Source organism: Salmo salar, chromosome 28, assembly GCF_965601325.2.
Source record: "Salmo salar chromosome 28, fSalSal1, whole genome shotgun sequence".
Classification (NCBI taxonomy): Eukaryota; Metazoa; Chordata; class Actinopteri; order Salmoniformes; family Salmonidae; genus Salmo; species Salmo salar.
The window spans coordinates 10,306,518-10,322,076 of record NC_138318.1 but is presented as its reverse complement, the minus strand read 5'-3'; the positions used below and the strand labels follow the sequence as shown (position 1 = coordinate 10,322,076).

The following is a 15,559-nucleotide window of genomic DNA, read 5'->3' as shown; positions in this document are numbered from 1 at the left end:
GTTGGCAATATTGCTTGGATGACCTGGGGGAGCGTGCTTGCCGACAAAAGTTAGAAATACAATGTCCAGATTAGTCACAATGGAGACTACTGCCTGTTCTGGACAGTGAATTTCTATCTACTCTGTTCTTACAGTAGGCATGTGTCTCAAATGGCACCCTATTACCTGTGCACTACTTTTGATCAGAGCCATGTAGGTTTAGGGTTAGCACTAATAGTGCACTACTTTAAACATCTGCCATTTGAGACATACACAGTCTTATATGCACTGAATGACATCATAGTCACACCTTTAACCTTCTCCACAGAGCCCCCCCCCCCCCCCCCCCCCCCACTCCCGCCTGGCTGGAATTTATCACATGGACAACGAGAGGGACAATCAACCAATGTGAACACACAGGATGCTCGGAGAGGGAGGGCCAATGAAAGTAAAGCAACGCAAATTCTATTAGCCAATGGCATCATGAACAGCTCTATCATTATAGAAACACATGATAACACTTAGTATTCTGTTTTTGATTATTTTACAGACATTTTTTTTTGTAATATAAAACGTTCATCAGAGCACGTATAGTTGTCTATAGGACAGGCTTTAAAACAGGGCTGGGCCTGTGGCAGGAGGACATACCCAGCCTTTACACCAGGGTTACTCACTAAACCACAACCCAAAACAAACACACCATCCTGGCTCTCAGAGGCCCTGGAGCCTGGTCACACTCTTTTAGTCAGTTGTATCTGCTGTGTGTTGGAGGCGATGGAACGTTGTTGTGTGTACAGCATTTGTCCTGTCTTCTTATTGATGATTGCTATATGACGTTAGTTCTGAAGTTAGCTTATCCTGTTATGTGTTGTCTGTCTGTCACTATTAAGCCCCGTAATAATTGGCCCTCGGGTGGTGGATCATGTGGTAGGCTTTGGTGAGCCAGGTGGTAGGTTATGGCTGTGCTGGGTTTAGGAGTAACCCCTTTAGTCTCTGCTCTGTTAGAAACACATGGAGTAAGATAATTCAACGTGCAACAATTTCCCCAAAGAGTCTAAACTGCCCACATGTTCATCATCATTCTTCTTTTTCTTCATCATCGACTTCAGCATTATCATAATAATATCATCATTATCGCAGATATCGTTGCCACCGGTCAGGGATGAAGCTCTGGTAATGAAGCTCTTGTGGTGTTGTAGGAGGTGTGTGTGAGTGTGTGTGTGTTGTGTGTTTTGTGTAGGTAGGTAAGTAGGTAGTTCTGGTGTCTCTGGTCTCCTCTCCAGAGTCAAAGTCTCTCGTTTTCATAGTCTGGATGGGTTGATACAACGTTGTAACGTATGTTGTATAACGTTGGAAAATAAATGTCCCAGCAACATTTCAAACACACACAGCTCCTTTTTCCACGTACACGCCCTACTCCGTCCCTCCCCAGCGAGTCGGGCAAACAGAGCCACCATGGCAACCCTGGTGGGTGTGACTCTTCCGGTCTTACTGGCGTGGTAACGTCCATTCTGCTGACTGGTGGGCTAGGGTTAGGGGCAGGGTTCAGGTAATCTGGTGTTCCCCCATTGGACAACACCAGCCTTACACAAAATTGAAACTGGGAGTTTATCAGGGTGTTAATCTGGATATACTGATTTTGACTCCGTACGACAGAACACTAGCGTTTTTTTTGTGTTCTTTCCCAGTCTGCCCCTCTCTCTGAGTCTACAGAACAGTTTATAGCAGGGAGAGACAGGGGGCTGGTCCTGTACTGGGAGTCTACCTGGTGATTACTCTGCTTGTCATTACGGTTATTCTGGTTGAACACAGGCCTCACACAGAGAGGCTGTGGTTAGTGGTTACTATTACTGTACAGTATGGGTCTCTGCCCTCATGGCAGTCTCTTTGTCTCTGTGTGTTTCTTTTCTTTTCTCTGTGTGTGTGTGTGTGTGTGTGTGTGTGTGTGTGTGTGTGTGTGTGTCTCAGGGCATGTCCTCCTGTATGTGTGCATATGTCTGTATAAGTGTAGATGTGTATATGTAAATGTCATAAGGGTGTCCCTCCCCTCCTCACACGTAGTACTCCTTGTCTTTGTTCTTCTTGTTCTTGGAGATCTTGGCGATGCCCAGCGGCTTGTCCTTGGTGCTGCCGTTAGGCTGGGTGGCAGAGTTACTGATGTAGTTGCGGCTCTCGTCCACGTGGTAGGAGCCCTCGTCGCGGTTGCGGTACTTGTACATGGCGTAGAGCAGGATGAGGATGCAGAGGGCAGCGGCCGCCACGATGCCCACCACCATGCCCGTGGTGCTGCTGGACTCCCTCACTACCTCTGATGTCCCCGGGAACGGCTTGACCTCCGGGAGAGGGGGGTGGGCTGCTGGAGGGTGGATAACGGGAGAGGGGAAGGGAGATGGGGACAGTGAGAGTTGTCTATAGAGTCCAACATTTTTCTCCATGTTAGTTGCCATCATTGTCCATATTTCTGTTTAGTCTGAAGTTGTTTTTGCTTTGGTTTTTGTTTGGTTTGAAACTGTAAAGTGTCTTTGGATTCTAGAAAAGCGCTATATAAATTCTAAATATTATTAGTATTATTCATGGAAAATGATATAGAAGAGTGCTCTACAGTTTCACTTGCAGCAATTATGAAAGTGTGTGATCTTAGGATAAACCTGCTGCACATTAAACCTACATGTTTCTCCAGTCTACTAGCCATACTGTAAGTGTGTGAGGGCAGTAAATGTTTCTCCAGTCTATTAGCCATACTGTTACTGTGTGAGGGTAGTAAATGTTTCTATAGTCTAAAAGCCATACTATTAGTGTGTGAGGGTAGTAAATGTATCTCCAGTCTACTAGCCATACTGTTAGTGTGTGAGGGTAGTACATGTTTCTCCAGTCTACTAGCCATACTGTTAGTGTGTGAGGGTAGTACATGTTTCTATACTCTACTAGCCATACTGTTAGTGTATGAGGGTAGTAAATGTTTCTCCAGTCTACTAGCCATACTGTTAGTGTGTGAGGGTAGTAAATGTTGCTCCAGTCTACTAGCCATTGTGTCAGTGTGTGAGGGTAGTAAATGATTCTATAGTCTACTAGCCTTACTATTAGTGTGTGAGGGTAGTAAATGTTTCTATAGTCTACTAGCCATACTGTTAGTGTGTGAGGGTAGTACATGTTTCTCCAGTCTACTAGCCATACTGTTAGTGTGTGAGGGTAGTAAATGTTGCTCCAGTCTACTAGCCATACTGTTAGTGTGTGAGGGTAGTCCATGTTTCTCCAGTCTACTAGCCATATTGTTAGTGTGTGAGGGTAGTACATGATTCTCCAGTCTACTAGCCATATTGTTAGTGTGTGAGGGTAGTACATGTTTCTCCAGTCTACTAGCCATACTGTTAGTGTGTGAGGGAAGTAAATGTTTCTCCAGTCTACTAGCCATACTGTTCGTGAGGGTAGAAAGTGTTTCTCCAGTCTACTAGCCATACGGATAGTTTGAGAGGGTAGTAAATGTTTCTCTAGTCTACTAGCCATACTGTAAGTGTGTGAGGGTAGGAAATATTTCTCCAGTCTACTATACATAATGATAGTATGTAAGTGAAGTAAATATTTCTCCAGTCTACTAGCCATTCTGCTAGTGTGTGAGGGTAGTAAATGTTTCTCCAGTCTACCAGCCATACTGTTAGTTTGTGAGGGTAGTAAACATTTCTCTAGTCTACTAGCCATACTGTTAGTGGTTGAGGGTAGTTAAAGTGTCTCCAGTCTACTAGCCATACTGTTAGTGTGTGAGGGTAGTAAATGATTCTCTAGTCTACTAGCCATACTGTTAGTGTGTGAGGGTAGTAAATGTTTCCCTAGTCTACTAGCCATACTGTTAGTGTGTGAGGGTAGAAAATGTTTCTATAGTCTACTAGCCATACTGTTAGTGTGTGAGGGTAGTTCATGTTTCTATAGTCTACTAGCCATACTGTTAGTGTGTGAGGGTAGTAAATGTTTCTATAGTCTACTAGCCATGCTATTAGTGTGTGAGGGTAGTAAATATTTATCCAGTCTACTAACTATACTGTTCGTGTGTGAGGGTAGTAAATGTTTCTCCAGCCTATTAGCCGTACTGTGTGAGAGGGTAGTAAATGTTTCTCCAGCCTATTAGCCGTACTGTGTGAGAGGGTAGTAAATGTTTCTCCAGTCTACTAGCCATACTGTTAGTGTGTGAGGGTAGTAAATGTTTCTCCAGTCTACTAGCCATACTGTTAGTGTGTGAGGGTAGAAAATGTTTCTCCAGTCTACTAGCCATACTGTTAGTGTGTGAGGGTAGTAAATGTTTCTCCAGTCTACTAGCCATGCTGTTAGTCTGTGAGGGTAGTAAATGTTTCTCCAGTCTATTAGCCATACCATTAGTGTGTGAGGGTAATACATGTTTCTCCCGTCTACTAGCCATACTGTTAGTGTGTGAGGGTAGTAAATGTTTCTCCAGTCTACTGGCCATACTGTTCGTGTGTGAGGGTAGTAAATGTTTCTCCAGTCTGCTAGCCATACTGTTAGTGTGTGAGGGTAGTACATGTTTCTATAGTCTACTAGCCATACTGTTACTGTGTGAGGGTAGTACATGTTTCTATAGTCTACTAGCCATACTGTTAGTGTGTGAGTGAAGTAAGTGTTTCTCCAGTCTACTAGCCATACTGTTAGTGTGTGAGGGTAGTAACATTTGCTATAGTCTACTAGACATACTGTTTGTGTGTGAGGGTAGTAAATGTTTGTCCAGTCTACTAGCCATACTGTTAGTGTGTGAGGGTAGTAAATGTTGCTCCAGTCTACTAGCCATTGTGTCAGTGTGTGAGGGTAGTAAATGATTCTATAGTCTACTAGCCTTACTATTAGTGTGTGAGGGTAGTAAATGTTTCTATAGTCTACTAGCCATACTGTTAGTGTGTGAGGGTAGTACATGTTTCTCCAGTCTACTAGCCATACTGTTAGTGTGTGAGGGTAGTAAATGTTGCTCCAGTCTACTAGCCATACTGTTAGTGTGTGAGGGTAGTCCATGTTTCTCCAGTCTACTAGCCATATTGTTAGTGTGTGAGGGTAGTACATGATTCTCCAGTCTACTAGCCATATTGTTAGTGTGTGAGGGTAGTACATGTTTCACCAGTCTACTAGCCATACTGTTAGTGTGTGAGGGAAGTAAATGTTTCTCCAGTCTACTAGCCATACTGTTCGTGAGGGTAGAAAGTGTTTCTCCAGTCTACTAGCCATACGGATAGTTTGAGAGGGTAGTAAATGTTTCTCTAGTCTACTAGCCATACTGTAAGTGTGTGAGGGTAGGAAATGTTTCTCCAGTCTACTATACATAATGATAGTATGTAAGTGAAGTAAATATTTCTCCAGTCTACTAGCCATTCTGCTAGTGTGTGAGGGTAGTAAATGTTTCTCCAGTCTACCAGCCATACTGTTAGTTTGTGAGGGTAGTAAACATTTCTCTAGTCTACTAGCCATACTGTTAGTGTGTGAGGGTAGTAAATGTTTCTCCAGTCTACTAGCCATACTGTTAGTGTGTGTGGGTAGTAAATGTTTCTCCAGTCTGGTAGCCATACTGTTAGTGTGTGAGGGTAGTAAATGATTCTCTAGTCTACTAGCCATACTGTTAGTGTGTGAGGGTAGTAAATGTTTCCCTAGTCTACTAGCCATACTGTTAGTGTGTGAGGGTAGAAAATGTTTCTATAGTCTACTAGCCATACTGTTAGTGTGTGAGGGTAGTTCATGTTTCTATAGTCTACTAGCCATACTGTTAGTGTGTGAGGGTAGTAAATGTTTCTATAGTCTACTAGCCATGCTATTAGTGTGTGAGGGTAGTAAATATTTATCCAGTCTACTAACTATACTGTTCGTGTGTGAGGGTAGTAAATGTTTCTCCAGCCTATTAGCCGTACTGTGTGAGAGGGTAGTAAATGTTTCTCCAGCCTATTAGCCGTACTGTGTGAGAGGGTAGTAAATGTTTCTCCAGTCTACTAGCCATACTGTTAGTGTGTGAGGGTAGTAAATGTTTCTCCAGTCTACTAGCCATACTGTTAGTGTGTGAGGGTAGAAAATGTTTCTCCAGTCTACTAGCCATACTGTTAGTGTGTGAGGGTAGTAAATGTTTCTCCAGTCTACTAGCCATGCTGTTAGTCTGTGAGGGTAGTAAATGTTTCTCCAGTCTATTAGCCATACCATTAGTGTGTGAGGGTAATACATGTTTCTCCCGTCTACTAGCCATACTGTTAGTGTGTGAGGGTAGTAAATGTTTCTCCAGTCTACTGGCCATACTGTTCGTGTGTGAGGGTAGTAAATGTTTCTCCAGTCTGCTAGCCATACTGTTAGTGTGTGAGGGTAGTACATGTTTCTATAGTCTACTAGCCATACTGTTACTGTGTGAGGGTAGTACATGTTTCTATAGTCTACTAGCCATACTGTTAGTGTGTGAGTGAAGTAAATGTTTCTCCAGTCTACTAGCCATACTGTTAGTGTGTGAGGGTAGTAACATTTGCTATAGTCTACTAGACATACTGTTTGTGTGTGAGGGTAGTAAATGTTTGTCCAGTCTACTAGCCATACTGTTAGTGTGTGAGGGTAGTAAATGTTTCTCCAGTCTACTAGCCATACTGTTAGTGTGTGAGGGTAGTAAATGTTTCTCCAGTCTACTAGCCATACTTTTAGTGTGTGAGGGTAGTACATGTTTCTCGAGTCTACTAGCCATACTGTTAGTGTGTGAGGGTAGCAAATGTTTATCCAGTCTACCTGCCATACTGTTAGTGTGTGAGGGTAGTAAATGTATCCTCAGTCTACTAGCCATACTGTTAGTGTGTGAGGGTAGTAAATGTTGCTCCAGTCTACTAGCCATTGTGTCAGTGTGTGAGGGTAGTAAATGATTCTATAGTCTACTAGCCTTACTATTAGTGTGTGAGGGTAGTAAATGTTTCTATAGTCTACTAGCCATACTGTTAGTGTGTGAGGGTAGTACATGTTTCTCCAGTCTACTAGCCATACTGTTAGTGTGTGAGGGTAGTAAATGTTGCTCCAGTCTACTAGCCATACTGTTAGTGTGTGAGGGTAGTCCATGTTTCTCCAGTCTACTAGCCATATTGTTAGTGTGTGAGGGTAGTACATGATTCTCCAGTCTACTAGCCATATTGTTAGTGTGTGAGGGTAGTACATGTTTCTCCAGTCTACTAGCCATACTGTTAGTGTGTGAGGGAAGTAAATGTTTCTCCAGTCTACTAGCCATACTGTTCGTGAGGGTAGAAAGTGTTTCTCCAGTCTACTAGCCATACGGATAGTTTGAGAGGGTAGTAAATGTTTCTCTAGTCTACTAGCCATACTGTAAGTGTGTGAGGGTAGGAAATGTTTCTCCAGTCTACTATACATAATGATAGTATGTAAGTGAAGTAAATATTTCTCCAGTCTACTAGCCATTCTGCTAGTGTGTGAGGGTAGTAAATGTTTCTCCAGTCTACCAGCCATACTGTTAGTTTGTGAGGGTAGTAAACATTTCTCTAGTCTACTAGCCATACTGTTAGTGGTTGAGGGTAGTTAAAGTTTCTCCAGTCTACTAGCCATACTGTTAGTGTGTGAGGGTAGTAAATGATTCTCTAGTCTACTAGCCATACTGTTAGTGTGTGAGGGTAGTAAATGTTTCCCTAGTCTACTAGCCATACTGTTAGTGTGTGAGGGTAGAAAATGTTTCTATAGTCTACTAGCCATACTGTTAGTGTGTGAGGGTAGTTCATGTTTCTATAGTCTACTAGCCATACTGTTAGTGTGTGAGGGTAGTAAATGTTTCTATAGTCTACTAGCCATGCTATTAGTGTGTGAGGGTAGTAAATATTTATCAGTCTACTAACTATACTGTTCGTGTGTGAGGGTAGTAAATGTTTCTCCAGCCTATTAGCCGTACTGTGTGAGAGGGTAGTAAATGTTTCTCCAGCCTATTAGCCGTACTGTGTGAGAGGGTAGTAAATGTTTCTCCAGTCTACTAGCCATACTGTTAGTGTGTGAGGGTAGTAAATGTTTCTCCAGTCTACTAGCCATACTGTTAGTGTGTGAGGGTAGAAAATGTTTCTCCAGTCTACTAGCCATACTGTTAGTGTGTGAGGGTAGTAAATGTTTCTCCAGTCTACTAGCCATGCTGTTAGTCTGTGAGGGTAGTAAATGTTTCTCCAGTCTATTAGCCATACCATTAGTGTGTGAGGGTAATACATGTTTCTCCCGTCTACTAGCCATACTGTTAGTGTGTGAGGGTAGTAAATGTTTCTCCAGTCTACTGGCCATACTGTTCGTGTGTGAGGGTAGTAAATGTTTCTCCAGTCTGCTAGCCATACTGTTAGTGTGTGAGGGTAGTACATGTTTCTATAGTCTACTAGCCATACTGTTACTGTGTGAGGGTAGTACATGTTTCTATAGTCTACTAGCCATACTGTTAGTGTGTGAGTGAAGTAAATGTTTCTCCAGTCTACTAGCCATACTGTTAGTGTGTGAGGGTAGTAACATTTGCTATAGTCTACTAGACATACTGTTTGTGTGTGAGGGTAGTAAATGTTTGTCCAGTCTACTAGCCATACTGTTAGTGTGTGAGGGTAGTAAATGTTTCTCCAGTCTACTAGCCATACTGTTAGTGTGTGAGGGTAGTAAATGTTTCTCCAGTCTACTAGCCATACTTTTAGTGTGTGAGGGTAGTACATGTTTCTCGAGTCTACTAGCCATACTGTTAGTGTGTGAGGGTAGTAAATGTTTCTATAGTCTACTATCCATACTGTTAGTGTGTGAGTGTAGTAAATGTTTCTCCAGTCTACTAGCCATACTGTTAGTGTGTGAGGGTAGAAAATGTTTCTATAGTCTACTATCCATACTGTTAGTGTGTGAGGGTAGTAAATGTTTCTCCGGTCTACTAGCCATACCGTTAGTGTGTGAGGGTAATACATGTTTCTCCAGTCTACTAGCCATACTGTTAGTGTGTGAGGGTAGTGAATGTTTCTCCAGTCTACAAGCCAAACTGTTAGTGTGTGAGGGTAGTAAATGTTTCTCCAGTATGCTAGCCATACTGCTCATGAGGGTAGTAAATGTTTCTCCAGTCTACTAGCCATACTGTTAGTGTGTGAAGGTAGCAAATGTTTCTCTAGTCTACAGGCCATACGGTTAGTTTGAGAGGGTAGTAAATGATTCTCCAGTCTATTAGCCGTACTGTGTGTCAGGGTAGTAAATGTTTCTCCAGTCTACTAGACATACGGTTAGTTTGAGAAGGTAGTAAATGTTTCTCTAGTCTACTAGCCATACTGTTAGTGTGTGAGGGTAGTAAATGTTTCTCCAGTCTACTCGCCATACTGTTCGTGTGTGAGGGTAGTAAATGTTTCTCCAGCCTGCTAGCCATACTGTTAGTGTGTGAGGTTAGAAAATGTTTCTCTAGCCTACTATCCATACTGTTAGTGTTTGAGGGTAGTAAAAGTTTCTCCAGTCTACTAGCCATACTGTTAGTATGGGGGGGTTGTAAATGTTTCTATAGTCTACTAGCCATACTGTTACTGTGTGAGGGTAGTACATGTTTCTATAGTCTACTAGCCATACTGTTACTGTGTGAGGGTAGTACATGTTTCTATAGTCTACTAGCCATACTGTTAGTGTGTGAGGGTAGTAAATGTTTCTATAGTCTTCTAGCCATACTGTTACTGTGTGAGGGTAGTACATGTTTCTATAGTCTACTAGCCATACTGTTAGTGTGTGAGGGTAGTAAATGTTTCTATAGTCTACTAGCCATACTGTTAGTGTGTGAGGGTAGTGAATGTTTCTCCAGTCTACAGGCCAAACTGTTAGTGTGTGAGGGTAGTAAATGTTTCTCCAGTATGCTAGCCATACTGCTCATGAGGGTAGTAAATGTTTCTCCAGTCTACTAGCCATAATGTTAGTGTCTGGGGGTAGTACATGTTTCTCCAGTCTACTAGCCATACTGTTAGTGTGTGAAGGTAGCAAATGTTTCTCTAGTCTACAGGCCATACGGTTAGTTTGAGAGGGTAGTAAATGTTTCTACAGTCTACTAGCCATACTGTTAGTGTGTGAGGTTAGTAAATGATTCTCCAGTCTATTAGCCGTACTGTGTGTGAGGGTAGTAAATGTTTCTCCAGTCTACTAGCCATACTGTTAGTGTGTAGGAGGGTAGTAAATGATTCTCTAGTCTACTAGCCATACTGTTAGTGTGTGAGGTTAGAAAATGTTTCTCTAGTCTACTATCCATACTGTTAGTGTTTGAGGGTAGTAAAAGTTTCTCTAGTCTACTAGCCATACTGTTAGTATGTGAGGGTAGTACATGTTTCTATGGTCTACTAGCCATACTGTTAGTGTGTGAGGGTAGTACATGTTTCTCGAGCCTACTAGCCATATTGTTAGTGTGTGAGGGTAGTAAATGTTTCTACAGTCTACTAGCCACACTGTCAGTGTGGGCGGGTAATACATGTTTCTCCAGTCTACTAGCCATACTGTTAGTGTGTGAGTGTAGTAAATGTTTCTCCAGTCTACTAGCCATACTGTTAATGTCGGCGGGTAATAAATGTTTCTCCAGTCTACTAGCCATACTGTTAGTGTATGAGGGTAGGAAATATTCATCCAGGCTACCTGCCATACTGTTAGTGTGCGAGGGTAGGAAATGTTTCTGTAGTCTAATAGCCATACTGTCACATCCTGACCAGTGAGAAGGACCAGTTTGCCATAGTAGAATGGTCAGGGCGTGGCAGGGGGGTTGTTTTGTGTTTTTTGGGGTTGGTTTGTGTCTAGGGGAATTTCTTTTAGTTTTCTGTTTCTATGTTTCATTTTCCATGTGTGGCCGAGTATGGTTTCCAATCAGAGGCTTTCGTTGTCTCTGATTGGAAGCCATACTTAGGCAGCCTGTTTTTCTTTGGGTTTTGTGGGTGTTTATTTTCCGTTTAGTGATTGTATCTGACGAAACTGTTGAGCGTTTATTATTTTGTTGTTATAGTGCATTCATTAAAATCCAAAGATGAGCAGTATACACGCTGCCCCTTGGTCTAATCCTTTCGACGCTTGTTATACATACTGTTAGTGTGTGAGGGTAGTAAATGTTTCTCCATTCTAGTAGCCATACTGTTAGTGTGTGAGGGTAGTAAATGTTTATCCATTCTAGTAGCCATACTGTTAGTGTGTGAAGGTAGCAAATGTTTATCCAGTCTACTAGCCACACTGTTAGTCTGTGAGGTTAGTAAATATTTCTCCAGCCTAGTAGCCATACCGTTAGTGTGTGAGGGTAGTAAATGTTTCTCCAGTCTACTGGCCATACTCTTAGTGTGTAGGAGGGTAGTAAATTATTCTCTTGTCTACTAGCCATACGGTAGTAGTGCGAAGGTAGGAAATGTTTCTGTAGTCTAATAGCCATACTGTCACATTCTGACCAGTGAGAAGGATCATTTTGCCATAGTAGAATGGTCAGGGCGTGGCAGGGGGGTTGTTTTGGGGATGGTTTGTTTCTAGGGGAATTTGTTCTAGTTTTCTGTTTCTATGTTTCATTTTCCATGTGTGGCCGAGTATGGTTTCCAATCAGAGGCAGTTGTCTTTCGTTGTCTCTGATTGGAAGCCATACTTAGGCAGCCTGTTTTTCTTTGGGTTTCGTGCGTGTTTATTTTCCGTTTAGTGATTGTACCTGACGAAACTGTTGAGCGTTGATTATTTTGTTGTTGAAGTGCATTCATTAAAATCCAAACATGAGCAGTATACATGCCGCGCCTTGGTCTAATCCTTTCGACGCTTGTTATACATACTGTTAGTGTGTGAGGATAGTACATGTTTCTTCAGTCTACTAGCCATACTGTTAGTGTGTGAGGGTAGTGAATGTTTCTCCAGTCTACAAGCCAAACTGTTAGTGTGTGAGGGTAGTAAATGTTTCTCCAGTATGCTAGCCATACTGCTCATGAGGGTAGTAAATGTTTCTCCAGTCTACTGGCCATACTGTTCGTGTGTAAGGCTAGTAAATGTTTCTCCAGTCTACTAGCCATACTGTTAGTGTGTGAGGGTAGTAAATGTTTCTATAGTCTACTAGCCATACTGTTAGTGTGTGAGGGTAGTAAATGATTCTCCAGTCTATTAGCCGTACTGTGTGTCAGGGTAGTAAATGTTTCTCCAGTCTACTAGACATACGGTTAGTTTGAGAAGGTAGTAAATGTTTCTCTAGTCTACTAGCCATACTGTTAGTGTGTGAGGGTAGTAAATGTTTCTCCAGTCTACTCGCCATACTGTTCGTGTGTGAGGGTAGTAAATGTTTCTCCAGCCTGCTAGCCATACTGTTAGTGTGTGAGGTTAGAAAATGTTTCTCTAGCCTACTATCCATACTGTTAGTGTTTGAGGGTAGTAAAAGTTTCTCCAGTCTACTAGCCATACTGTTAGTATGGGGGGGTTGTAAATGTTTCTATAGTCTACTAGCCATACTGTTACTGTGTGAGGGTAGTACATGTTTCTATAGTCTACTAGCCATACTGTTAGTGTGTGAGGGTAGTACATGTTTCTCCAGTCTACTAGCCATACTGTTAGTGTGTGAGGGTAGTAACTGTTTCTCCAGTCTACTAGCCATACTGTTAGTGTGTGAGGGTAGTGAATGTTTCTCCAGTCTACAGGCCAAACTGTTAGTGTGTGAGGGTAGTAAATGTTTCTCCAGTATGCTAGCCATACTGCTCATGAGGGTAGTAAATGTTTCTCCAGTCTACTAGCCATAATGTTAGTGTCTGGGGGTAGTACATGTTTCTCCAGTCTACTAGCCATACTGTTAGTGTGTGAAGGTAGCAAATGTTTCTCTAGTCTACAGGCCATACGGTTAGTTTGAGAGGGTAGTAAATGTTTCTACAGTCTACTAGCCATACTGTTAGTGTGTGAGGTTAGTAAATGATTCTCCAGTCTATTAGCCGTACTGTGTGTGAGGGTAGTAAATGTTTCTCCAGTCTACTAGCCATACTGTTAGTGTGTAGGAGGGTAGTAAATGATTCTCTAGTCTACTAGCCATACTGTTAGTGTGTGAGGTTAGAAAATGTTTCTCTAGTCTACTATCCATACTGTTAGTGTTTGAGGGTAGTAAAAGTTTCTCTAGTCTACTAGCCATACTGTTAGTATGTGAGGGTAGTACATGTTTCTATGGTCTACTAGCCATACTGTTAGTGTGTGAGGGTAGTACATGTTTCTCGAGCCTACTAGCCATATTGTTAGTGTGTGAGGGTAGTAAATGTTTCTACAGTCTACTAGCCACACTGTCAGTGTGGGCGGGTAATACATGTTTCTCCAGTCTACTAGCCATACTGTTAGTGTGTGAGTGTAGTAAATGTTTCTCCAGTCTACTAGCCATACTGTTAATGTCGGCGGGTAATAAATGTTTCTCCAGTCTACTAGCCATACTGTTAGTGTATGAGGGTAGGAAATATTCATCCAGTCTACCTGCCATACTGTTAGTGTGCGAGGGTAGGAAATGTTTCTGTAGTCTAATAGCCATACTGTCACATCCTGACCAGTGAGAAGGACCAGTTTGCCATAGTAGAATGGTCAGGGCGTGGCAGGGGGGTTGTTTTGTGTTTTTTGGGGTTGGTTTGTGTCTAGGGGAATTTCTTTTAGTTTTCTGTTTCTATGTTTCATTTTCCATGTGTGGCCGAGTATGGTTTCCAATCAGAGGCTTTCGTTGTCTCTGATTGGAAGCCATACTTAGGCAGCCTGTTTTTCTTTGGGTTTTGTGGGTGTTTATTTTCCGTTTAGTGATTGTATCTGACGAAACTGTTGAGCGTTTATTATTTTGTTGTTATAGTGCATTCATTAAAATCCAAAGATGAGCAGTATACACGCTGCCCCTTGGTCTAATCCTTTCGACGCTTGTTATACATACTGTTAGTGTGTGAGGGTAGTAAATGTTTCTCCATTCTAGTAGCCATACTGTTAGTGTGTGAGGGTAGTAAATGTTTATCCATTCTAGTAGCCATACTGTTAGTGTGTGAAGGTATCAAATGTTTATCCAGTCTACTAGCCACACTGTTAGTCTGTGAGGTTAGTAAATATTTCTCCAGCCTAGTAGCCATACCGTTAGTGTGTGAGGGTAGTAAATGTTTCTCCAGTCTACTGGCCATACTCTTAGTGTGTAGGAGGGTAGTAAATTATTCTCTTGTCTACTAGCCATACGGTAGTAGTGCGAAGGTAGGAAATGTTTCTGTAGTCTAATAGCCATACTGTCACATCCTGACCAGTGAGAAGGATCATTTTGCCATAGTAGAATGGTCAGGGCGTGGCAGGGGGGTTGTTTTGTGATGGTTTGTTTCTAGGGGAATTTGTTCTAGTTTTCTGTTTCTATGTTTCATTTTCCATGTGTGGCCGAGTATGGTTTCCAATCAGAGGCAGTTGTCTTTCGTTGTCTCTGATTGGAAGCCATACTTAGGCAGCCTGTTTTTCTTTGGGTTTCGTGCGTGTTTATTTTCCGTTTAGTGATTGTACCTGACGAAACTGTTGAGCGTTGATTATTTTGTTGTTGAAGTGCATTCATTAAAATCCAAACATGAGCAGTATACATGCCGCGCCTTGGTCTAATCCTTTCGACGCTTGTTATACATACTGTTAGTGTGTGAGGATAGTACATGTTTCTTCAGTCTACTAGCCATACTGTTAGTGTGTGAGGGTGGTAAATGTTTCTCCAGTCTAGTAGCCAAACTGTTAGTGAGTGAGGGTAGTAAATGTTTCTATAGTCTACTAGCCATACTGTTACTGTGTGAGGGTAGTACATGTTTCTATAGTCTACTAGCCATACTGTTAATGTGTGAGTGTAGTAAATGTTTCCCCAGTCTACTAGCCATACTGTTTGTGTGTGAGGGTAGTAAATGTTTCTCTAGTCTACTAGCCATACTGTTAGTGTGTGAGGGTAGTAAATGTTTCTCTAGTCTACTAGCCATGCTGTCCGTGTGTGAGGATAGTAAATGTTTCTCTAGTCTACTAGCCATACTGTTAGTGTGTGAGGGTAGTAAATGTTTCTCTAGTCTACTAGCCATACTGTTAGTGTGTGAGGATAGTAAATGTTTCTCTAGTCTACTAGCCATACTGTTAGTGTGTGAGGGTAGTAAATGTTTCTCTAGTCTACTAGCCATACTGTTAGTGTGTGAGGGTAGTAAATGTTTCTCTAGTCTACTAGCCATACTGTTAGTGTGTGAGGATAGTAAATGTTTCTCTAGTCTACTAGCCACACTGTTAGTGTGTGAGGGTAGTAAATGTTTCTCTAGTCTACTAGCCATACTGTTAGTGTGTGAGGGTAGTAAATGTTTCTCTAGTCTACTAGCCATGCTGTTCGTGTGTGAGGGCAGTAAATGTTTCTCCAGTCTACTGGCCATACTGTTTGTGTGTGAGGGTAGTAAATGTTTCTCCAGTCTACTAGCCATACTGTTAGTGTGTGAGGATAGTAAATGTTTCTCTAGTCTACTAGCCATGCTGTTCGTGTGTGAGGGCAGTAAATGTTTCTCCAGTCTACTGGCCATACTGTTCGTGTGTGAGGGTAGTAAATGTTTCTATAGTCTACTAGCCATACTGTTAGTGTGTGAGGGTAGTAAATGTTTCTCCAGTCTGCTAGCCATAC

General features: G+C 42.1%; 1 protein-coding gene across 21 annotated transcripts in view; it reads right to left on the bottom strand.

Moving 5' to 3' along the window:
• Nucleotides 1-1,909: 1,909 nt before the first annotated feature.
• The window catches only part of LOC106589402 (neurexin-1a), a 95,568-nt gene continuing 81,918 nt past the window's right edge, over nt 1,910-15,559 (bottom strand). For 15 of the 21 annotated variants that reach the window (XM_082970447.1, XM_082970441.1, XM_082970451.1 and 12 more), the window contains one exon: nt 1,910-2,335. In XM_082970447.1, the coding sequence (XP_082826573.1) occupies nt 2,031-2,335 (305 nt within the window). In that variant the 3' untranslated portion in view covers nt 1,910-2,030. The remainder of the gene's footprint in view (nt 2,336-15,559) is intronic. The other 6 variants (XM_082970448.1, XM_082970436.1, XM_082970449.1 and 3 more) reach the window with 1 other exon arrangement.